Source organism: Hypanus sabinus, chromosome 3 (genome assembly GCF_030144855.1).
Source record: "Hypanus sabinus isolate sHypSab1 chromosome 3, sHypSab1.hap1, whole genome shotgun sequence".
NCBI lineage: Eukaryota > Metazoa > Chordata > Chondrichthyes > Myliobatiformes > Dasyatidae > Hypanus > Hypanus sabinus.
This window is the reverse complement of record NC_082708.1, coordinates 49,175,276-49,201,596: the sequence shown is the minus strand read 5'-3', so window position 1 is coordinate 49,201,596 and position 26,321 is coordinate 49,175,276. Positions and strand designations below refer to the sequence as shown.

General features: G+C 40.7%; 2 protein-coding genes across 3 annotated transcripts in view; one reads left to right on the top strand and one right to left on the bottom strand.

Moving 5' to 3' along the window:
• Positions 1-26,321, bottom strand: part of LOC132391292 (uncharacterized) — a 48,642-nt gene that overhangs the window by 20,190 nt on the left and 2,131 nt on the right. The window contains exons 1-2 of one of the 2 annotated variants that reach the window (XM_059964260.1): positions 9,893-10,086; positions 7,851-8,008 (exon numbers count right to left, since the gene is read on the bottom strand). In XM_059964260.1, the coding sequence (XP_059820243.1) occupies positions 7,851-8,008; positions 9,893-10,026 (292 nt within the window). In that variant the 5' untranslated portion in view covers positions 10,027-10,086. Of the gene's footprint in view, positions 1-7,850; positions 8,009-9,892; positions 10,087-26,321 lie in introns of those variants that run through there. The other variant, XM_059964261.1, reaches the window with a different exon arrangement.
• ddx10 (DEAD (Asp-Glu-Ala-Asp) box polypeptide 10) overlaps positions 10,232-26,321 on the top strand; it is a 313,215-nt gene continuing 297,125 nt past the window's right edge. Inside the window, exon 1 of the mRNA XM_059964262.1 lies at positions 10,232-10,491. Within this exon, the coding sequence (XP_059820245.1) occupies positions 10,440-10,491 (52 nt within the window). The 5' untranslated portion in view covers positions 10,232-10,439. The remainder of the gene's footprint in view (positions 10,492-26,321) is intronic.

Here is a 26,321-nt window from a genome sequence, read left to right as displayed (position 1 = left end):
AGGATTCTACAGATATGCTAAAAGCAAATGGATTGCAAGGGACAGATTTGATCTCAGGAAAATCAGAACAGTAATCTATGTGTGAAGCCAAAAGGGATGGGGAAGATCTTAAAGGGAACTTTTTGCATTTGTATTTACTCAGAAGATGGACACAGAGTCTATGGAAGTGCGGCAAAGCAACAGGGAGGTCTTCAACCCTATGCTGATTACGGGTAAGGAAGCGTTTGCTGTCTTGTGGCACATTTGGATGGATAATTCCCCAGGGCCTGAAAAGGTGATCACTTGGACCCTGGGGAAGGCAAGTGCAGTAATCTCAGGGATCCCTAGATAAAGATTACCTTTATTTGTCACATACCCCTCAAAACATCGAGTGAAATGCATTATTTGCATCAAATTAAACCAGTGAGGATTATGTAGGGGAAGCATACAAGTGTCACCCTACTTTGGGCACCCACAACTAACTCTAACCACACACCTCTGGAATGTGAAGGAAAGCCACATAGGTACAGGGAGAATGTACCTTCTGGACAGGAGGAATTGAACCCCGATCGGCTGTAAAGCTACTGCACTAATCACTACACTATTATTTTGCCCCTTTCTTCATGGCTCAACCAGGGAAGACACACTTCAGAAAGCAGGTACATCTGAGGTCACTGCAGGGGATAGAAGGCCTTGGCTGTGCAGTGGTGGGAAAGTGGGCAAGTGTGGTGGAAGGGATGGGAAAGGTAAAACAGGGCAAAAGTCAGTTACTGTGATCAACATGTCAAAGTCTATGATTGTCAGCTGAGGGGAAGATAAGCCATGGGGCTGCAATTGGCAGCTTGTTAAGAGATTGCATTGACAGCTTGCAAGGGTGGGAGGGGGAAGTCAGTGGAGGTACAGACAGGAGCTGATTTAAGGGCAAGTGCTTTTGGCCTTGTATAGGTAGGAAATTGGCAAAGGCTGTTTTCTTGATTGGATTTAGTTGGTGGGGTAGGAAATGAGTGCTAACCTGGATCAGGCAAATCACCTTGATGCAGATTAAGCAGTGCTGTAAAAAAAAACTGCATGGGCTGAGTGCACCCAATGATAGGATTACCTCCAATCCCATGATGCTCAAAGCCAAGACAATGACGGGCATCTGACACGGTATATAGCTGACCTACCAAGTACAATTCTCTACAGAAGATTTGTTATGTTCAAGTTCAATGGTGAACTTCACTGCTTCACAACTAGTCAAAAGAAAACTGTTCTCATAATTGTTTCACAGCACAAGATCAAATAACCACCTGGAGCAGAGGTTCCCTACCTGTGGCCCTTGGACCCCTTGCTTATTTCTATTGGTCCATGGCACAAAAAAAGGTTGGGAACCCCCGATCTAGAGAGAAACTCCATTAAATCAGAATCAGATTTATTATCACCAGCACGTGACGTGAAATTTGTTAACTTAGCAGCAGCAGTTCAATGCAATACATAATCTAGCAGAGAGAGAAAAAATTTTAAAAAACATAACAAATCAATTGTGTACATTGAATAGATTATTAAAATGTGCAAAAACAAATATTGTGTATTAAAAAAGTGAGGTAGTGTCCAAAGCTTCAAAGTCCATTTAGGAATCAGATGGCAGAGGGGAAGAAGCTGTTCCTGAATCGCTGAGTGTGTGCCTTCAGGCTTCTGTATCTCCTACCTGATGGTAACAGTGAGAAAAGGGCATGCCCTGCGTCCTGGAGGTCCTTGATAATGGACGCTGCCTTTCTGAGACACCGCTCCCTAAAGATGTCCTGGTTACTTTGTAGGCTAGTGCCCAAGATGGAGCTGACCAGATTTACAACCTTCTGCAGCTTCTTTCGGTCCTGTGCAGTAGTCCTTCCGTACCAGACAGTGATGCAGCCTGTCAGAGCGCTCTCCACAGTATCACTATGAAAACTTTTGAGCTTATTTGTTGACATGCCAATTTGCTTCAAACTCCTAATAAAGTATAACCACTATCTTGCCTTCTTTATGACCACATCAATATGTTGGGACCAGGTGAGATCTTCAGGAGATCTTGACACCCAGCAACTTGAAGCTGCTCACTCTCTCCACTTCTGAGCCCTCTATGAGGATTGGTATGTGTTCCTTCATCTTACCCTTCCTGAAGTCCACAATCAGCTCTTTTGTCTTACTGACGTTGAGTGCCAGGTCGTTGCTGCGGCACCACTCCACTAGTTGGCATATCTCACTCCTGTATGCCCTCCGGTCACCACCTGAGATTCTACCAACAATGGTTGTATCAGCAGCAAATTTGTAGGTGGTGTTTGACCTATGTCTAGCCACACAGTCGTGTGTACAGAGAGTAGAGCAGTGGGCTAAGCAAAGAGGATATGTTATCAACAATCCACACAGACTACAACCTACATTTACAATTACAACCTACATTTTAAAATTAATTTGTTAAAGTCAGTAGCATTATTTAATTTTAGACATTAAAGATATTAGACATTAACTCTGCAGATATTTAACAAATGAATGGAATTTGGGGAAACAGCCAGGAAAGTATTGGTACAGTCAAGTCCAATAAGATTTAATAAAAATGTTGAAATGGTCTCATCAACAGAAACCTTCAGAGGGTCATGAATATTCCAACAGAGTTGGAATTAAAGCTTAGAAAAGGGATTAGAAAGGGTGTTGGGGTTCCATACAATAAAATTCATCTGACCAAAAAGAGGAAGGACTGGTAGGGATCAAAGAAAATAACAATGATTTTCCCCATTGTGTGATGGACAAAAATAGAAAATAGTATGAGGATGAAAATAATAATAATAATACTACAAGCAATGATTCCTGTTGGGGGTCTAGAAATATTAGCTAATACTGACTGTTGATTTTGCAGTATTTAAAGTCATCTTATTGTTGAAATTCCTTCACTGCCAAATTCCTTTGTATCCACCAGCCTACACCCTAAGAATTCTGCATTCTTCTACCTACATTTTTGAACACTTATCTCTGAAACTTCCGAAGTACATTTATTATTGAAGTTTTTGGACTGTATACAACCTTGAGATTTGTCTTCTTACAGGCAGCCACAAAAAAACCCCAAACAGAACCTATTATAAAAGACTATTAACCAGACAAGCAAAAAGACCCACACACATTGTGCAAACAATAAAAAAGCAAATAACATTCAGAACTAAAGTTCATAAAAGTGAATCCACAGCCATGAAGGCAGTCATCACTGTGGCAGGTCCAGGAGACCATTAGTTGCAGGCCACAGTCTCAGTTCAGTGCAGAGACAAGTAAACCTCACTGAGCAGCAAGCTGAACACCAGCCCTGATACCCTGATCTTTTCATCAGCTCGTTCCTCCCTCTTGGATCCGGACCCTATCACACCCTGAATCTGCTACTTCAAATTGGCTCCAAGTCGCTCCAGCAAAGGCCAAGTATTGGCTCATTCCTCACTCTTGGGCCTGGGTCCACCACCTCGATACACCTGTACACACCATGCCACAACCACCCTACTATACCTTCTAGACCTCAGTTCACACCGCAACAGAGCTAGGTCGTACAAAAGGGAAGTTACAGGCCACAGTGATTATTGTCCAGAAAAAGAGTGATTAAAGTAGTTAGTAGTTATGTTTGCTGCCAGTAAGGCACTGTTACCTTTCACCAGTGCCATCTTAAACCAGCTTGAAAGAGTGGTGTATCCTCAGCATTCTAAGCCTTACCTCAGGAATTACTTCCTCAAAGCACACCACTACCGTTCTTTCTACAAGACCTATTGTAACCTCTTTCAGTCACTCATTCTGATACCATTCTTTGGTTTGGAATCAATGTGTGTCTCACAAAGTTTCTGTGAAGCATCTCAGGAAACCTTTTATGTTGAAAAGGTGCTACACAAATGCATAGTTTTTAATATTAAAAAAGGTTGGTTTGGGGTTGGGCATGAAGTAAGCCATTTGGCTAAGTTTGCTTTGCTATTCAATAAGATCATGGCCGATCTGATCTTGGCTTCAACTTCACTCTCCCCCTTTCACAAAGAAATGAGATAGATCCACTGATTGAGTAGTGTTGCAACAACAACTTCATACTCAATGTCAACATGACCAAAGAATTGATTGTAGACTTCAGGAAGGGGAAGTCCGGAGAACACACAGCAAGTCCTCATCAGAGGGGTTAGCAGTCAAAATGGTGAGCAGCTTCAACTTCCTGGGCCTCAACGTACTGATGCAATTGCAAAGGTAGCATAAGAGCAGCTATACTTCATTAGGAGTTTGAGGAGATTTAGTGTGTCAAATACTCAAACAAATTTCATCAATATACTGTGGAGAGAATTCTGACTGATTGCATCATCACCTGTACGGAAGCTCCAATGCTCAAGATTGAAAAAAGCTGCAGAAGGTTGTGGACTCAGCCAGCTCCACCACAGGCTCTAGCCTCCCTATTATTGGCAGCTTCAAAAGACAGTGCCACAGGAGGAGGCACAGGAGCTGAAGACGCTCACTCAATGTTTTAGGAATAGCTTCTTCCCTTCTGGCATCAGATTTCTGAAAGGTCCAGGAAACCACTATCACTACCTCACCATTCCTCGTTTGTACTATTTTATTCTTTATTATAACTTACAGGATTTTTTTTAATGTCTTGCACTGGACTGCTGCCAAAAATATTTAGTGACATCCAAACGTCAGTAATAATAAATTGCATTTTGATTGTGATTCTGAGAACAATCTTGTGTTAATATTTAACCATCCTGTGAATATTGTTCCCGGTTACTTTGTTAGTGATAAATGTTATGTACCTTTTGAAGGTCAAATGATAAGACATTTTTTTACTTCCTTGCTACTGCTAAGATACAGTACATGAAAATAAGATGTTATACAACTTTATGATTAGTTCCAATGAAAAATATAGTGACTTAACTTATTTTAACTTCAACTTTTCCTGAGGCCAAGAATCTGAGTAACTATTTCTTCTGTTGCCACGACACACCTATTTTCAATACTCCCCTTTAAATGTAACAACCAACATGAACTGAAGAAATAGTCTTTCCTGATTTTCTTATGGATGTTTCATTAAAATTTTTTAATCAGAATCAGATTTATCACCGTCTTATTTAACATGAAATTTGTTTTAAAACAGCAGGAAAGTGCAAAGTCATAAAATTAATGTATATTACAAATTAAATAATGCAAAAATTAGGAATAATGACGTAGTATTCATGTACTGTTCAGAAATCTGATGGTGGAGGGGATGAAGAAGTTTTGGAATCATGGGACTCTAGGCTCCTTTACTTCCTCCCTGATGATAGTATCGAGAAAAGGGCATGTCCCGGAGGGTGAAGGTCTTTAGTGATGGATGCTGCCTTCTTAAGGCACTGCCTCTTAAAAGCATTTCAATGGTAGCGAGGGCTGCGTCCATGACGGAGCTGGCTGAGTCAACAGCGCTCTGCAGCTCTTGTGATCCTGAACATTAGAGCCTCCTAACCAGGCAATGATACAGCAGGTCAGAATACTCTCCTCCTTACATCTATAGAAATTTGCAAGAATCTTTGGTGCCATAGCAGATCTGTTCAAACACCTAAAAAGCAGAACTTTTTTATTATTGTGTCAGTGTTGGGCCCAAGTTGGATCCCCAAATTGGGCCCAAGTTGGATCCCCAAATTGGGCCCAAATGGATGCCCAGGAATGTGAAGCTGCTCATCCTTTCCTCAGCTGACACCTCGATGAGGACTGGTGTGTGCTCTCCAGACTGCCCCTCCCTGAAGTCTACAACTATTTTCTTGGTCTTGCTGACTTTGTGTGAGGTTGTGGTTGTGACCCCACTCAACCCACCAACCTATCTTGCTCCTGTATGCCTCCTTGTTGTTATCTGAGATTCTGCCAACAACGGTGGTAACATTGGTTAATCTACAGATGGTATTTGAGGCACATTTAGCCACAGTTACGAGTGTAGTGAGAGGAGTGCAGTGGGCTAAGCATGCATCCATGAAGTGGGCCTGTGTTGACTGTACTGACTGTGGTGTCCAGATGATGGAAGTCAAAGATCCAGTTGCAGAGAAATGTATGAAGCCCAAGTTTAGATGTAATAATTCCTTCACGTATTTTGGTTTTAGTGGAAGTGATACCAGCTTCTCTGAACAACTTGCAATAACCATTTTCACTCTGTAGGAACTGTGATGGGCAAACTGAGTTTGAAACGGGGTCCAGAATTGACCCTAGGAACTGTGCTACTATTGTGAGAGAGAGGGGGGGGGAGGTGTCCAGCATATGGTGATAAAAAGCAGGTCCGCTGGGACACAGACAGACACACTACAGGACACTGAATGAGCTTTCTGTACCCACATGAAGGTGGGGTTTTTGGAGGATCGATTTGGGGAAATCGATCAGTGGCTCACAATGTGAGAAGGTGCGACCGGTGGGGCTCTGTTTCTGTGTCCTCCCTTGCCTGGGTGATAGCTCCACCACTGAAGAACAGTCGTATGCATTATGGTCACAGTCGGTGACCACAACAGGACTTTGGAAGACAACGGGAAGATCGACGGCAGCGGTATCACCTCTCATCATACTCAAATAACTACCTCGGCCTGAACTGAACTGAACTCATCATCATATCGTAAGACTGTATCCGTTTACCCCTAAGGTTTGAAAGAGCCTGGTTTTGGTTCCTATTTCCACACTTTTGTGTATATATATATATATCATTGCTAACCTGTTCCATATATTTGCATTCTATAGTACTGTATTGTGTAGTTTACAAATAAACACTATTAGTTACTAGTATTACCAGACTCCAAAGTGTTTTCCATTTCTGCTGGTTCCTTAACCCGGTCACGGGGTACATGACAGAACATGCTTTAAGAAGTTAGTAATTATTGTTAAACAGAAGAAATGCAAAAAGCTTGGTCAAAAAGTTTTCAGGGAGAAGGGAGGATTTTAAGGTGAGAATTCCAGGATTTTAGAACTTTGATCATGGAAGGTACAGTTTCCAACGATGGAGTAAATTCAGGAAATGGATGAGTAAGATACTAGAATTGTGGGACTGCCAATATCACAAAGAGTTATGGAACAGGAGGAAATTACAGAGATAAATCAGATGTGATTATTGAGGGATTAAGACAAACATGAGAATGTTTAGCCCACTGGGCCAGCAGAGATTTGGGAGGACACAAACTGGGAGGCCAAACAGTTTAAGAAAGGCTCAAGAGAAGTTTCAGTAGCAGCTGACCTGAGCCTTAGCTTAATTCCAACAATTCTGTCTGTGATGACACAGACACCTAAGTCCAAAATTCACCATACAATCAATACAACACCAAATGTGTGAACCCCATGTTCATGACAGCCGTGAAGGAAGTAATGGAGTCTGTCATTGTAGCATGGAGTTTGTGATGGAGCCCAAACCTCCATTAAAGGTTGAAAACTACATACCTGACTACTCACAAAAAAGCAAAATGGCAGCTTACATTATACTTCACGCTGCCTTGGTAAGCCAGGCAGCATCCACCCTTTATACTCCCTCTTCCATTGAGTAGAATATACAAAAGTCTGAATGCATGTACCACCAGGCTCAAGGCAGCATCTATCCCACTGTTATTGGGCTCCAGAACGGATCTCTTGTACAATAATATAGACTCTTGACCTCACAATCTACCTGATTGTGATCTTGTGTTTCACATTTTACATGCATTGCACTTCCTGTAGCTTTTGCACTTATTCTGCATTCTGTTACTGTTTTATTTTTTCCTACCGCAATGCGCTGTGTAATATGATGTCTATGAATGGTGTGCATGAAATGTTTTCTCACTGATTCTCAGTACATGCGACAATAATAAACTAAACCAAAATCATCATTATTTTCTAACAGTTTTCAGCAATAAACATGTTTAAAAAAAATTTACCAGTTTGGCCTTTCTTTCTAAAGCTCCTTGCAGGCGGCACTTTAAGTAGCTTGCTTAACTCAGTCTGATCTTTGAATTTTGCTTTTCTTATTTCTTCAAACCATTGGCCAGTTACTCCTTTCAACCACAAATTGCTGGTATTCTTCTTCTTGATTTCTCTAAAATTGAAATAATTATTATTAGTAATTCAGGGAAACAGAATTGACACTTCCATTTATGCTAAGTAGTCTTTCCAAAACAGTTTCAATCAGTCATCTTATAATCAATACTTCTCAATAATTCTTTGTTTGGGATCACAGCATTTCTGCCCAGTCCAGCTCCATTTCATTAAATCTGACAGTCAGGTTATTTGGGGAAACTTTTATTGTAGATCTTTAGTGACTTAACTACTCTTTGTGAAGATAAAGGGAGGAGCAGTTTTTCCTCAGAATCCTATCTTTCACCAATAAGCTGCCCATCAAGGACGTTATTAAATGAGCTATCCCGGAGCAGCACAAACTTGAAGAGATTCACTAACAAAGCTTTGTTAGTGAACGATTCTTTCCCTGCCTGGGAAAGTTACAGGGCCGATTAATGCAACGGCGTCTTTCCTAACAGAGGTTATTGCACATAAATGGCAATCATCATATTAAACAGTTAAAATATTGGATTATTTTCCTATGTACTCAGTACAATTCGTTTTGGAAAGTTGTACCACCATGTTTCTTTTCAATTTAAAATAAATTTTAAAGACAGAAAGGTTTCCTTTCAAATTAAAGAAAATCTAAAAATAACATTCAAATTTCCAACAGCAAAACATTGTTTTCTTGTTCCACGCTTGTTCCATGTTTATACTGAAAATGTTTCAATAACGTTGCAAAATGAAGGTGAGTTGGCCTTATCAGCCTACGTTGGAATTATTGGCTTAAGAATATTGAATATTTGAGGGTGTTCATTAAAAACACTGCCAAGAATAGTTAATAGTTGCGTCAATGGCAGCCGGTTTCCGACTCATATCAGAAACCGCAGCAACTGTGTCCGACCGAAAACCTTTGATTCATCAAATAGAATAGTTTGGATCAGTACTTCTGGTTGCAAAAAAATATAAACAATGCCCCCAGCAACATGGGCTGTCATTCCCCGACCTCTAAAAAGACAATACCATTTTACAGTGACTCCCTCTGAGTCACCGAGTTGTGAAACATATTCAGTTATGCTCGGGAAATTTTCTTTCGATTTGCATGCAGGCAGTAGTGTCGAAGCATCAGCAAAAGTTTATAGCTTGCATCCGACATCATTGTTGCCTGTATAACATTTTATTCCATCTTGTCTTTAAATTGCAGAACTTGTATTCGGGAAACTGGCTGGAAAATACATAGGTGGGTGAATTCCTTTTTCAGCTTACTGGGAACATTTAACTGCTGCAATTCTGGATGTAGAGATTTGCTTCGTGTCGGCAGGCATAATTCACCTGAGAGGTATGCAGGGACTGGCTCTTAGAGTTCGTTTACACGCACATTTAGTAATTCAAACTCAAAATCCCGGCATTGGCGACATTACACAAGACTGCAATAATCGTTTGTTTGCCTCAAAAAATATGATTTCCTTTATAAACTTGGTTCAAAAATAAATCTGGAGCAAACACATCTAATGGCAACAAAGATGGTTTGTGAACTCTTATTAAACAGCTTGTTCCCAGCTTCTTGTTACATATTGATCTAGCACTATTTTGACGCTGTCCCTCAAATGGAACGTACTCTGTTGCAATCAGTTTAGTTTGAATTGTTACAGATTATATATGAAAATAAAGTAATTACACTTTCATCTTCATATCACATTTCATGCGTCGCAGTGGGGGAAATACCCATTTTCGAAATGAGACATTTACATGTCCTTTTTACGCTAAAATGATTACTGTATCATTGTATTAATTCAATCCTCACAGTTTGCAAGGAATATTTAATTAACGATACGCAGAGCGAAATACTTTTAAACAAACAGTGGCACAACTCTGAAGTCTCAGGCGCCAGTATCGGAACCCCGGCACCAGAGGCATTACATACTTAAGCCTCTCGGCATTCATCCGCTGAACCTCCTTGTCCCGCTCCAACACGCCCAGGATCGCGGTCGCTTCTTCATGACTCAGAAAACTCAGATCCACTGAATTCTTCGATTTGGACGTCCACCGTTTGAACATCGTAGAGCCGAGTCTGAGACACGCTCACGGAAACACTCCAGGGCATAGTTAGCCTGAATGACGCGATCACCTTTGCGCCAGAGACTTGGGGCGGGTCGGCGCCATTACCATGGAAACGCAGGAGGACTGACCTGGGCGTTCACCTCAGGCATTCACCTATCAATGCACTCATCTTCACAGCGCGGCTTTCTTTTGGGAACTTTAGTCAGTGGATAGCTAAATAATACGAACTTTAAGTCCTGTTGAATTAACAAAAAAAAGTAAACTTCTGAAAGTAGACGCGCGCACAAGGCGGCGCTGGACGTGTCAGAGACAGGTGGGGCCGACTTTCTGTGGTCAACCACAAGCGAGGGGGATTCCACGTTCCACAGTTCATCCCTGTTTCAAGGGCTACAGTCCTTTCAGAGTGGCTGATGCCACTTCTCGCATGGCTCATGGTGTTGATTACGTCCAGTGAGCCTCCAGGTCAGTAGTTTTAAAAAATTATCCAGGTAACCCAATTTAATCAAAACTGCTTACTCAATTAGCAATTTCCATGTAACCAAAACTCTGATTGCAAGTGCAATTAAACACTATAGTTAAACTCTAAACGGCATATCATAGGAGGATATTTAATCTACTGATAAACCCGCTAGCATAGGCGAGTTTAGATTAACAAGGGCGGAGGCAGGATGATCAGTCGCCAATCTGAGGAACCACCCTTTCTTTTGGCCTCTTTCCCACCTTTCTCCCGAGCTCTTTGGGCTTCTCGCTCCCGTGCAATCCCGAAGTTCTTCTCTTCCATCAAGCCTCTACACTCCTTGGACACATGATTTACTCTTAACTGATTCCTTTTGGTGACCCATAACTCAAAAGGCAACAACTCTCCCTTTGAAAACCATTGTTGTACGTCGATGGCATCCACAGTGACAGTGAGGGAACAGGTTTTCTCCCACTGGGAAGCACGGCTTTCTTTGAGCCATCAGCATGAGATTTCTCTGAAGTTACCATAGTCTCCTTTCTTGAAAATAGTCATGATTACAACATTCCTAAATACCTTGATATATTGCCAGAGACTGGAGATCAGATTTTCAATCTGAGTAGTTCTGCCATGATTTGAAACTTTAGCAGGGAAGCTGTCTACTCACAAAGCCCGTCGGTTGAGGACGGGAATGAGATTGAGGTGGACAATTTGCCCTGGGATTCAGGTAACAGCACCTACATCAAGGATAGAAGTGCTGTTACTATGGAAACAATTAACAGTCCATGCTTTCAGCTGAGATCCTTCAGGAACCTATAAGGGTCTCAGCCCAAAATGAGAACTGTTTATTCACTTCCATAGAGGCACCCGAACTGCTGAGTTCCTCCAGCATTTTGTGTGTGTTGCTCTGGATTTCCAGCATCGCTTGTGTTTATAGAAGTACATTTGCTAAGTTTTCTGAAGTGTTCCTTCCAGTGGATGCTGATTGCTTCTCTGACCTTGAGAAGTTCACCTCTGTTCTTTGCTCTCAGTGGGATGGGCCCTTGGATGTTTGGGCCACAGGTGGTCTTGACAACACTGAATCTAGCAACTTGTTGGGATCCCTTTTAGTTTTATTTCTGTACCCCATCATCTATTCATCATTGTTCCCTGTTGAGACTTAACCTTCACTTGTCTGGAGTTGTTGCTTGTCCCTTTAGGATGACAGAATTTCCAAATTCAAGAATGCCTTGCTGTGATGGTTAAACAACAGCTGGACTCTCTGGTCTTGCTCCTCAGACCATTCCTAGTGCTTTCGGCTAGATATGAACAGAATCTTTACACTGTAGTTGGCATCCATGAGCTTATAGCCAGTTCATTCATTGTACACATTCTATGGTAGCTCCTACTGGATGGGAATCATTCGATTATCTGTGAGGCACTGTAAGAGAAGCACTAATTTTGTGGGGGTTTTTTTAGAATTGATTTACTTATGGCAATGCTTCTACAGTCATCATTGTTTTGGACTAAGATAATGAATTGAGAAAGTGGATTGGGTGATAGACAGATTCACAATAGACTGTCACAATAGATTCACAATAGAGATTAGTGCAGACTGATCTCATGTATCATTGCCCGGTGTTTTGTTTTTTTTTGCTACAATGCTGCACCTCATCTCCAACAAGCTTCATGCAAAACTGAAGCAAATCTGCAAGCCCTGTGTATCTGAGGACATCAACGTCATGCAGCTCAATATCCAGACTCCCAGATTTTGATTCCTGCTTTGGAACTTCAAAGCCACTTCTTCCTCATCCCTTCTGAACCTATGCTGCAGTGTAGCTTTCTTCACTACCACTGTTTCCATCTTTTGAAGGAAACCAAGTTCCCCACACTTGAGAAAATTATAGTATTTTTTTGCAATAAAGTAGGTTTAATCATGTAGTTTTATCTCTGTACATATTGCATATTGTCAATTTAGAAAGGTTACTCCCAACATCAATGTGATACGTTGTAATACAAAATTATTCTGCTCAGAATTGTACATATTTGATATCTATTGCACCTTATTTGTTCTAAGTAAATAATACAGGAAATGTTTATATGCTTCTAATTTCTATTTGTAAAGAATTTACCCCCACTCCCATTCTCCCTTTAAAAGCCTTATCAAGCCACATCTATGAAGGGGGAAGTCATTATGCCTAGCTCATCCACTTATGGTTTGACATTCTTTCTAATTTCTTTGCCCCCCCCATTTGTGGTTGTGCCTTCATCTGCCTCAATCTCAAGCTTTGGTATTCCCTGTTTAAATGTTCATGCCTCTCTACCACCCCTTTCACCTTTAAGACAATTTTACAATCCTATCTCTTTAAACATTATATCAGTCAGCAAGCTTAATTTCTCCTTCTCTTGATTAAAGTCAGATTTTATTTCATTATACATATGAAATACTGAGACAGGTTTAACTATGTCAGAGATACTGGTAGTTGTTGTTTTAGTCATGGATTATGGGGAAGCATATCAGTAAATGAATGGTCAGCAAATTAAAATTTGCTGATGACATTAGACTGATTTACCTAATCTCAAATAATAATGATGCAGCCTACAGAGAGGAAATCATCACCCTGACAGTGGTGTCAAGAAAGCAACTTCTCCCCTAACATTGCAAAAAACAAAGGAGCTAATTGTGGACTACAGGTGGAATGGAGACAGGCTAACCCCTATTGACAGCAACAGATCTGGGGATGACAGGGCGAAGGCTTTAAATTCCTCGGCATAAACATCACCGAGGATCTCACCTGGTCTGTACATACCAGCTGTGTGGTGAAAAAGGCACAACTGCACCTCTTTCTCCTCAAATGGTTGAAAAAGTTTGGTATGGCCCCCCCCAAATTCGAAGAACTTCCTATAGGGTCATGATTGAGAGCATCCTGACTGGCTGCATCACTGCCTGGTATGGGAACTACTTCCCTCAATTGCAGAACTCTGCAGAGAGTGGTGCAGACAGCCCAGCACATCTGTGGATGTGAACTTCACACTATTCAGGACATCTTCAGTGTGTGAAAAGGGCCTGAATGATCATTGAAAACCCAAGTCACTCCAATCACAAACTGTTCCAGCTGCTACCATCCAGGAAACAGTACCGCAGCATAAAAGCCAGGACCAACAGGCTCCAGGACAGCTTCTCCCATCAGGTCATCAGTCTGATTCATTCATGCTGACACAACTGTATTTCTAAGTTATACTGACTAGACTGTTGTACATAATATTTATTATGAATTACTATAAATTGCACATTTGACAATGTAAAGATTTTTACTCATGTAAAGTCAATTCAATTCTTGGGATTATTCAGCACCCCCAAAATGACATATTGGAGGTGCTACAAAGGTGTTTTACGTAGAAGACTGGGATGAAGGATGACTCTATTCTAGGAAAGAAATGAGTGGAAGCTGTTTTTTTTTAAATATCAGATGGTTGTTGTACATCAGTTATGCATGGATTTTACAGAGCGGATTCTTGGTCCAATGGCAAAGAGGTCTACAGTGAATGGGACCAGGCACTGCACATAAAATTAAGCAAGGACACATGTACTCACATACACACTAACTCTGCAATTGTATAGTCTGTACACTATCCACAAGCACACATGTTGTTTCTCACTCTCCCCCTCTAGCCTGCTGTGTCCTGCACCACCCCTTTTCCTGTACTCCTCCTTCCCTCAACCTTTTAACCTCTAGTTTCTCCCATTGAGTTCATACAGCCATTCCCTCCATCCTGCTTCTCCACCCCTACCACCTCTTCCTCAAACTCCCTGCTTTCCCTTCTCCAATATTAGCTCTCTACTCCATTGCTCTCCTCCTTACAAGATCATAAGATATAGGAGAAGTAGACCATTTGGCCCATCAAGTCTGCTCCACCATTCAATCACGGGCTGATCCAATTCTTCCAGTCATCCCCACTCCCCTGCTTTCTCCCCATACCCTTTGATACCCTGGCTAATCAAGAACCTATCTCTGTCTTAAATGCACCCAATGACTTAGCCTCCACAGCCATTTATGACAAATTCCACAGATCTACCCGCTCTGACTAAAATAATTTCTCTGTATCTCAGATCTAAAAGGACATCCTTCAATCCTGAAGTCATGCCCACTTCCCTAGAATGTCCTAGAATTCCCTACCATGGGAAATAACTTTGCCATATCTAATCTGTTCAGGCCTTTTAACAATCAGAATGCTTCATTGAGATCCCTCCTCATTCTCCTGAACTCCAGGGAATACAGCCCAACAGCTGCCAGATGTTCCTCATACAGTAACCCTTTCATTCCTGGAATCATTCTCATGAATCTTATCTGAACCCTCTCCAACGTCTGTATATCCTTTCTAAGATAAGGAGCCCATAGCTACACATATAACAAAAAGTGTGGTCTCACAAGTGCCTTATAGAGCCTCAGCGTCACATCTCTGCTCTTATATTGAATTCCTTTCCAACCCTCCAATTAGTTTGCACTCATTCCCTCGTATTCTTGCACTCTCCCCTCTTAGAATTCCCTTTCCACCTTCCCCCCATCAACAATTCTTCCTCTTGACTGAACTTTCCCTTCCAGCCACTGTCAAGTTTGTGCCTGCTCACCCAAGATGAGAGTGCTTTTCAACTGCTAGTTCACACACACACACACACAATTAATTTCTGTACACATTTCTCAATCAGAGAACGCACCGGGAAAGTACACAGATTAGATTAGGATTCATTAGAACTTGGGGATTATAACAATGTGCAAAGCTCAGGATCAAGCAGATATGAGAAAATATTTTTCTTTAATCACCACAGCCTTCCAACTTGAATGGAAATGTCTGAAGTCTGAGAAACAAATATTTTATCCCAGATTTCAACCAGTACTGTAAAGGTACAGGTCTGCCATCTGTACATTACTGATAAATCTGTAGCAACTTCAATTCACAGGAAACCTGTGGTAAATTGGTTTATTATTGTCATGTGTACAAAGGTACAGTAAGCACGTGATCCTTGCATTTCATTACAACATTACATTGAGATAATACAATGGAAAATAACAATGTAGAATAAAACTTTAGTTACAGAAAAAGTGCAGTATAGGTAGACAATAAGGTACAAGGCCATAATGCAGACCGAGGTTAAGAGTCCACCCCAGCATACTGAGGGTCTTTTCAATAGTCCTATAATAGCAGGCTAGAAGCTGTGCTTTCAGGCTTTTGTAGCTTCTGCCTGATGGGAGGTGAGAGAAGAGAGAATGTCTGGGGTGGGTGGGATTTGTAATTATATTGGCTCTTTACCAAGGCAGTGAAAGGTGTAGACAGAGTCCATGGGGGAGGTGTGGGGTGGCTGGTTTCCATGATGTTCTGACCTACATTCACAATTCAGTTTCTTGTGGTCTTGGTTGAACAGTTGACATACTAAGTCATGATACTTTCTATGGTACATTGATAAAAATTAGTAAGGGTCAAAAGGAACATACCAAATTTTTTTAGGCTCCTGAGGAAATACAGGTGCTGGCGCACTTTCTGCTGTTTATATGGTGGGACCAAGACAAGGTATCAGTGAAACTTTTAACCCTGTCAACCCCAGCACCATTGATGTAAAGAGGAGGGTATGCATTGCTCTTGTCTCTGAAGTCTATGACCTAACCCTTTAGTTTTGCTGACATTGAGGGAAAGGTCACTGTCATGACAACATGTAACCAGGCACCCCCCCCCCCCCCCCCAATTCCTGTACTCCAACTCAACATTTAAGATTTGGCACACTATAGTGATGTCATCTGTGAACTTGGAAATGAAAGGTTTCAAGTTCTGATATGATACCCTTCATGAACATTGACTGGTTCACATCAATCTGTTGGTGAATATTATGGAATGTGTACACAAGAGCTTCTGCTGATACTGGAAATCTAGAGACACACACACACACACACACCTAGAGGAATCAGCAGATCAGGCAGCATCAATGGAAATGAATAAACAGTTGACATTTTGGGGTGAGACCCTTCCTTAGGACAGAAACAGAAGTGGGGGTGGGGGGGGAGAGAAAGACATGGAAAAGCACATAGGATAAGAAAATAGGCTCATATTGTGCTACAGAAACTTGCAAACAGTACCTGCATGGCCTATACATTTTGTTTTATTCCGTCTCTCTGAAGTTAACTTTGGAAGGAGGCAGTGTCAACTCATTGCTAACTTACTCCACTACCTATGAGCACTGCAACTTTGTTCAACTGATATATTGTACTTTATAATACACTATAGAAAATGTGACAAATCAGTGGATCACATTTCATTTGAAGAGAATGATCCATTTTCATCTCCTCCTTAACTCCCATCTACATGCACAGCACTATAATTTTCCAAAGGCATCTCCTACTTTGTCAGAAGGCCAGTTTCTGTACTTTGTTTATGGATCAATACAGATTATTACGAAAGTATTTTCCTGATACAAGATCAAAGTAATAGACCGTTAATTGTTTATATACTGGGAGTACATTAACCCCAAACTCGTGCATTAAAATATCTTCCGTCAGTGCTCCCCTTTAACACTATTTTAAATGTAATAATTCTTTTTTCCACCTATGCCTAACTGGAAAATCCAGAAAGATGCCCATGAACATTCTATCTTCAAGTACCTGCCAAGATTCTGTTCCAATACCATCCCCAATTTCTGATCACCTCAGAAGCTGGGCAGTGTACAGGGCATGGCATCAATGAGGAAGCTATATTTTGTTGGGTGGGTGGGTGGAAAGAGGAATAGTAGTAGTAATAATGCAGAAATGACCCTGTCCCACTTAGCAGAAGATGCCTTCAGCCCTGCAGTAGCTGGCAAATCCACCTTCATCCACAGTTCCCGTCTCCCAAACACTTGTTGGTATGTAATGGCGTGTTCCTAAATCAGGTGGTTCATACCCTGGGATGAAACTGCATAATGTTTTATGCCACAATTCTGTCAAGGAGGTCCAATAGAGGAACAGTAATCTGCCTCTGAACTTACCTCAACAAGAAAGGACCTAGAAAAAGCAGTGAACTAAGAGCTGCAAATTGTATGGTGGTCATTGTAAATTGTTCTATGATTAGGTTAGGGTTAAATCAGGGTTGTCAGGAGTTGCTGGGTGGTGTGGCTTGAAGGGCTAGTAGGGCCTATTCCACATTTTATCTCTAAATAAATAAATTACTATAAGAATAACCTTCTTGCAAATATGAAAAAAATGTTGCAGTTAAAGCAACTACAAAGTAGTTTCAATGATTATTTCTCAAGTACACGTTGGTCATAAGAGAATGATAGCTATAAAGCCCACAAACAGCAAGCATAATACAGAACCTCAATTTGTTTTAGATGCATTGGTTAGAGTACAAATAAAAATCAATCCAGACTCTTGTCCTGGGCTAATATGGGAAGAATTTCCACATGAACAGACAGCTACCTGCAGGATTGCAAAGCAATTGCGTCAGAGTTTACTTTCATTTCCTGGAGTGGAATTGAGTCAACAAATAATTAATGTTAAGATAGAAATGCTTATGGCAAACCATCCATGACTGTAGCATTTGGCTTCATTCCAAGCATTAGGAAATTCCATTAATTTTTAAAACTAATCTGGTACACACAACTAACCAAGAGTGTCCATCCAATCTCTGAGTTGTTAGTTTCTCTTTCTAATTAACATGTCAGGTCATTGTCCGATTTGTGCATATTTTGCCTCTTGGGTGGGTGATGTGTCAAAATAGTGCCCTAATGGAATAATTAATAATATATTCAATCTTTTTACTCAATCTACGTGCAAGCAAAGTCAAACTAAGTTTTCAGTTATTGCCTTTGAAATGCTTTCTTAATGATACTTAAAACAAGACTACAGGTTTCATAAATGTGCACTTTTGTATGAAAATTCTATGCTTTAACTCCAGATAGCATTTCATTTCTTTCAACTAAAATGTACATTTACAACCCGTTGTCTGTATATTTTCACTGGGCAAGCAGAGTTGTTACCATTATATATCTTTCAACAATTAGAGGTTGCAAAAATAGATAAAAGGAGAAGTAAGGGGAAACTTTTAGACTCTGAGTGGTGATGGTCTGTAACATTTTTTCCAAGCTGGTGGAAACCAAGTCACACAAAGTTTCAAAGAAGAATCCAATAGATATTTGAAGGAAAATGATTTATGGGCTCTGGGAAAAGAGCGGTGGTGGTGGTTGTGGTAGTGTTCTGGAACTGAATATATTCTTCTGCGAAAAGTTAACAAATTCAATTGACCTAATGATCACCTTCTCTGCTGTAGTTATCCTAGATGGAAGAATTTGGTTTAGCAGCAACAGATATTACAGACTGGTTGTGCTTTTTGACCTGATGGTTTAACAACCAAATCCTTACAGTATTCCATTTTGCACTTCAGTGTAGGTTCCAGTTTTTAGAACTGAATGAGTGAAAGGGAAAGAAAGGATCATTATCTTGTCCTGTCAAAGAAGAGGCCACTAAAGAACAATACCTTTTCATTTCTACTTGTTCAGATTGTTACTCCTATCAAACATCAAGATTCTGAAAAAAAGTGTTTCATTGACAGGCAATCTACAACAGACCGTGTACTTGCTTTGAAGTAATACAGATAAACAACAGTTTTGCAAGTTTGCTGCTATTGCACCATCTAGTGTGGCAAGTCAGCAGGTTCATCTTCAGCAACACAAACTGCTGGAGGGACTCATCTATGGAAATAAAACAGTCAACATTTCAGACAAAGACCCTTCGTCAGGACTAGAAAGGAAGGGGGAATATGCCAGAATAAAAAGGTGGGGGGGGGGAGAGGAAGGAGGATAACCAGGTGGATAGGAAAGGAAGGAATCTGACAGGAGAAAGGGAATGAGGAGGGGAGGTGATATGCAGGTGAGAAGTAGTAAGAAGCCAGAGTGGGGAACAGAAGAGGGGAGGGGATGGGAAAAAACCAGAAAGAGAAATCGATATTCATGCCATCAGGTTGGAGGCCACCCAGACAGAATTAAAGGTGTTGCTCCTGCACCTTGTAGGTGGCCACATCTTGGCACATGAGGCGACCATGGACTGAAATGGGAAACAATTAAAATGTTTGGTCACCAGGAAGTTCCACTTTTTAACCTCAATGGATTGTGTTTTATGTATATATTGAAATACACAGCAGGGGGTGACTTCTGATGCAAAGTAATCATTTGGTTTCTGGTGATTCACCTACTATTCATGTGAAGGACAATTTGCTATTAATAACTTGGGAATATATAGGTGGATGACCTGGAAATGCAAGACAATTTATCTGCAGCAGTGATAATGGTAGACTCTTAATCCTGTGCACGTGATGCAAGCAGGGTCATCACCACCTAAAATAGGAAAATAACTGGGAGCAATAAATGCAGAAATATTAAAATGTATGTGGCATCTTTGGACAGAGACGCTGAGTAATGTAGCAGGTTAGTGATTCAGATCTGGGAAAATTTGAAAACTTAATACTTATTTCTTCCCAGTTCTAATGAAAATTCATCAGCCTGAAACAGATATATTAAGTAATCTGCTAATACTTATGGCATTATCTCTTCTATTTCATGTTTCTAGCATCTGCACTATTTAGTTTTGAATCTTATAGTTTGTGAATTATCTGGTTCATTCACACAAGGATATTTAATGTAATATACCCAAATCCTAAAAAGTTATCTTACAATCCTGGGCAAATTACAATATACTTAACTGATATGTTTCATTCTCACACAACATAGGACAAGTCTGTGTCAACCCTTGATGTTCTCATCAGCTTCATTCTTTCACATTATCTGTTGCATCTTTTCCATCAACTCCCCTAGATCCTTATGCTATCCAATTGAATCAGGGGCAGCTTACAATAACCAATTAACATCTTTGGGATAGACAGTAAAACCATAGCACTCAAAGGAACACATCAGATCACAGGGAAAACTTCAAACCCCATAAAGACAACTCTTTTAGACTCATATCTGGATTACTAGAGCCACTTACTTAATTCCAAACGTTAACCTATTAAATGATTAATTGCAATTACCTTGACCTTGCATGTGTTGAACAGGCATTCACTTCAAACATATTCTAGCAGAAGGGAAATATAAGTTAACCATGTTCACATGCAGCACTTAACAACCATTCCACTGGCTTGGGGCCAAGTTCCAGTACTGTTGCAGGCAAAGATTCTACAGAGGAACCAATAAAAGGGGAAAAAACTTCCACCTCAACAAAAATAGATGTGTATATTGCCTGTCTATAAATAATTATGATCCATATTTTGTGGATTTCCCTCCTACAAGAACAATGTAATTTTACTGTTAATCAGTATCTCAGGTGTTTGTCAAACTCTAAACAGTTTTGTAGCCATAATCTATATATTACTGTTTATGGTCAATAGTAATTCCCAGAGTGCTGATGGTGGTGCATGATTTTAATAATACCCAGGGTCATAGAATGTCAAGGATAGGTAATTGAATTTTTTCTTGTGGCAAGTCATCACCTGCAATTTTTTGGTGTAAATATTACCCATCACATATGGCAGTTCCGTAAATGTTACTGCATCTGGATGTGTTGTTTCATTTGCTAAAGATTTGCAAATGGAATTGAACATAGTGCACTGATGATTGCACAGACACCTAATGGAATAATGTTACTGATGAAGTATCTGAAGGACTTGGACATAGATGTTGCCCCAAGGAATTTCTGTAGTGATGTTCTAGACTTTGATGATTGGTGTCCAACAATCACAACTTTCTTCTTTAGTGGGAAGTTTCAGAGTCATTTTTCATTTATGCCCATTGACTGTAGAGCCCTTTGATGCCATACTTGATCAAAATGCTACCTTGAAGCCAAGGACAGTGACTTTCACCTCACCTGTGGAATTCAGTTGTTTGGTCCACATTTGGAACATGGCTGCAACAAAGTATAGAGCCAAATGGTCCTGGTGAAACCTAGAACCACCATTGTTGAGCCAATTATTGGCGAGTTCTGACTGATAGCACTGTTAATGGTTCATTACATCACTTTACGGATGAGTTGTCCTATTCTGTTATTGCTAGGACATATTTGGTGAATTGTTGACATTGCCAGGGGTTGATGTCAGTGTTGTAGGGGCAGCTGGCTGTGGAACTCTGGTTGCCTGGTCCCATTGCCACTGCTGATTTCTGTGCCCCTTGTCACTCTTTGGTATCACATGGTATGGATTAAAGTGAATCAAGGCTGGATTCTGACGGCGCATATCTAGGAGACAGATCATCTCTTCGGCATTTGTGGCTGAACATTGACTGTGAATGCTTTAGCAGAAGTCATAGTTTCAACATTGACCTTACCATTGTCCAGGCTAGATATATTCTTGGACCTTTTCCTCCCATTAACTGGTTATTCAACACCATTCAGTACTAGATGTAAAAGGGAACAGAATTTTAATCTGACCCACTGTTTCTGAGATTGTTTTGCTGTCTTGTAAATTATGTCTTTGCCTTTTGCATATATAATCTTTGCATATATGTACAGTAATTTATATTTTGAGTATAGATTCCATTTACAGTAATTAAAGCAAGATGCATGAGATTGTGACAAATAACAATGAGACTAACAGTATATAATATCATCACTTGGAAAATCAGTGGTCTTGCAGGTAAAGGGATTGAAATGGTCAATCCCAGGAATCAGAAGCCCCAAGGACCTGAATGCAATTCTGCAAGAAAATCAGTAACTAATGAACAGTCAAGATCAATAAATTAATCTACAAATACAAAATGTGATAAAGATTCACTCTTAATTTCTCAATCTATGTTGCCATGGCCTTGGATCTTATTCACCTACCTGCTTTGCTTTTTTCCCCCTCTAACTGTAACACTATAGTCTGCTTCATTATTGCTTTTACCTTTGTTCTCCTTTGAAGTACTTGTTTGTTATGATTTGGTCTGGACGGCATGCATAACAGAGCTTTTCAGCTGCATTTCAGTACATGTGACAATAATAAATCAATGATCAATCCCTTCCAATGGCTCCATTCTAGTTAGACATTGGTTAATTCACACACCAACCAAAGGCCAGTTCTCATATCCAACATGCATACACTGCAGTGAATCCACTTGGGGAAATGGTGCAAATTTCAAATGCATTTCCTAAAGTTTGCTCACTTCTCAGTTACATGGTCAATTCTCCAAAACAGAATACACAACATATAGTACTTCAATGTTTTTTCCTCTCACTAACAGGATGAAGGTGGTACGCAATTAGAAGGGGAGGACTACAGGTAGACTGGTGTGACTACATGTCCTCTTTACTCCCTCTTCCCATCTTTTTATTCTGGGTTCTGTCCCCTTCCTTTCCAGTCCTGATGAAAGATCCCTGCTTGAAACATTGACTGTTTATTCTCCTCCATAGATGCTGCCTGATCTGCTGAGTTCCTGCAGATTTTTGTCTGTGTTGCTCCAGATTTCCAGCATCTGGAGAATCTGGTGTTACAGAAAATATCGTTGTTCATTTTTAGGTTTGGGAATTACTGAAGTTGAGGTCCAAATCTGTTCAAAGATTTAGATACCCTCTGAGCCAATCACCACTCACATTTCTGATATACAATATACAAATTGTTTGTGGGGCTTCCTTTGTCCTCCTTAACCCCAAGCAATTCTTACCATTCCCAAATTTCATTTACCAAACAACCCAAATCCTATGTACAGCAATTTACTATCAATTTCATAATTGCAGCTACAAAGACAGATAGTGACTCTATTTTAGAGAGCAGCAGAGAGCTGGAAAGCCACATGTGGTGAGATGCCTGGCATCAGTAACTTGAAAGCTAGATGGGGGAAATAGTGCAGCTGTTAGCTCAGCATGAAAGGGCTTCATTTACAGATGAGGTCTTCATGCAAGCAGATGTGTATAAAGTAGATTGTGGGTGGGAACCCTTTCAGAAAGCCTGTATCAAACAAAGTTCAAAGTACATTTATTATCAAAGAATGTACAAGTTATACAACCTTACAATTTGTTTGCTCACAGATAGACACATGAAACCCAGAAGAACCCAATTTAAAAAAGTACAAAAATAAAAGACCAACACCTGATATGCAAAAGAAAAAAAAACAAATCATCAAACAGTTGAAGCAAACAACAATCCAAACCAAAATTGAGGAGTATGGAAGAGTCCAAAACCACAAAGATTGGATGCTACCTTTTCTTGCATGGACCTGATGTTGAACTTTGGTCATATATTTTGGGGTAAATCATGATGAGCATCTGATGTTGCACCCACATTGCAGCAGTAGTAGCAGCTACACTAATGTGTCAGTTCTGTAGTGGAAGCTCAGATGGTTTATCTGTATAGTGCAATGTAAACACAATCTGCTACTCTTACTGCTCTGGATGCCAGTGTGCAAAGGATATAACAGCTGCCCAGCAATACCCTCAAACAGAATGTGCCAAAATGCTGCCCAGGAAAATGGCCAAAGTCCATTGAATATGCGTTTACTGGGCTGGTACCATACAGCAACCTTAGGTCAGAAACCGCACAAGGGCAAGCAGATAAACTATGTCATTTACAATTCAGATCTGTGCTGGGAATCTTAGAGTGGTATTTATTTTTGCTGTGCAACCAAATGAACATGATCAGTGGCACAGGAGCAGTAAAGTGTGAAGCTATTGATGAGTGTGAGACTAGGTTCTCCCTTGCTAGTCTGTGAAGTTACCTCTTACTACAACAAGATAACAATATCAAGAGGACAAAGAGATGGGAAAGTGAGTCACAGTTTAAACAACACACTGAAGCAAGAAAGTTGAATTTATTCTGATTGCACTTCTGTGCAAGTATTAGACAGTAAGATCGGTGCAACTCCTGTTTATGTTCCAGTACTTTTGAAATGTATGGGCCACGTTCAGAGCTCATAATCCCTCAAGCCTTTCCCCTCCATTAACCCATTGAAATACCTCTTAAATGTTATGACTGTACCTGCCTCGATCACTTCCTCTAGCAGCTCATTACATGTATTCATTACCCTCGGTGTGAAGAGATTACCTCTCAGATTCCTTTAAAATCTTTCTCCTTTTATCTTATACCTGTTCCCTGTAAGCTTTTCCAATCCTAGAGAAAAGATTGACCATCCACCTTAATGACACCTACCATGATTTTATAAACACTTTGAGGTCACCTCTCATTCTCCTATGCTCCAAGGAATAAAGCTCCCTGTAACTCAGGTCCTCTGTTAAGGCAGCCTCTTGTAAATCTCTTCTGCACCCTCTCCAGCTTGACAATGTCTTTCTTATAACAGGGTGACCAAAACTGTACACAATATGCCAAGTGTGATCTCACCAACACCTTGCATAACTGCAACATAATACCCCTACTCCTAAACTCCTTGACCTGACTGAAGAAGGCCAACGTGCTAAACACTTCTTTTTCATCATCCTATCTATTGCATGGTGACTTTCAGTGAACTGCGCACCAGCACTCTGAGGCCTCTCCGTGCCACAACAGAAAATTGAATCTTTTTCCATGTTGTATTGATCTTGCCTACTGACACATGCTTGTCAACATTTTCAAGGCCTGAAATCTGTTCTTAAGCTGAATAGTGAGGACAGATCTAACATTGGTGTGCTTGAGCTCCTCGGCATCAAATTGTCTCTACACGTACTCTGGTCGCATCTGTTGGATGAGCATTATGTCAATTTGTGGATTTCATGGTGCGGAAAGAGGGTCCCTCCTATGACCAGAATTCTGTGCCATGAATAGTCTTCCACTATTGTTATTCATCACTCCACATCCATGTGTGCCCATGAGACTACTGAAGTGAGAGTTGTTAATTCCCACTTTGGGAATTAGATCTCCCATGACAATGAATATGTCAAGGTGTGGTTTTAACTCTACCTCTGACTGCAGCTGTTCATAGAAGACGTCCTTTTTTTCCAATGTCACTATCGTTAGGTGGACCATAGCACTGGATCACTTTCTTCTAGTGTTTCCCTTCATAGTTATGTTCACTTGCTTCCCTTTCAGTCTGACTCTCAGTACTGTTGATTGGTTTCCACTCCAGCAAGCACTTCTCAATGCCTTTCTTCACCATCATATGCTGACCATCTTCTCTTCCCCTTCCAAGTATACAATTGTTCCACCTGTTGCTGCCTTTAGTCTGCGGGATCCTGTTCATTTATTTTCTCTGATGCCTAGCATAGGTAGACTGTAACGGCGCACTTCCTCAGTTATTTGTGCTGGCTTGCCAGTGTTGTATATGGTTCGTACATGCCAAAAACTGATTTTGGAATTGGTTTTGGGGGTGTTCAGGGCTTCCTTCATCATGCCAGTAGCTTCCCTTATGGCTTTCACTATAGTCGGCCATGCAACTCCCAGGTGGAGACTCAGGAATACAGATGTAAAAAGGATTCTTCATTGATGTTTCTGTAAAAGTTTTGTTTGACTAGTTAGAATTGTTAGCCCTGAGCCAAACTGCTGACCCTAGTCTGGTCCCTACCCTTTGACCAGTTGGTATGGTTGAGGCACAGCACATGGCCCTGACTCCAACCAGCATAGCTCTCTGGGTCATTTGAGACACATAAGCTTCCAAGCCACAAGAAGGTTTTGGTCCTTTGTGAGACGTCCTTGCTCTGGCAGGAGTTGATGCTGGCCATCACCAACCTCTCAAAGCACTTCATCACAGTATATGCAAGTGCTACCAGATGGTAGTCATTCACCCTGTTCTTCTTGAGCAATGGAATGATTAATGCCTTTTTGATAAAGGTGTGAACCTCTGACTGCAGCAGTGAGATTTGAAGATATCCTTGAACACACTACCCAATTGGTCACACTGATTTTCAGTATTCTGCCAGGTACACCATCAGGACATGACCCTTCA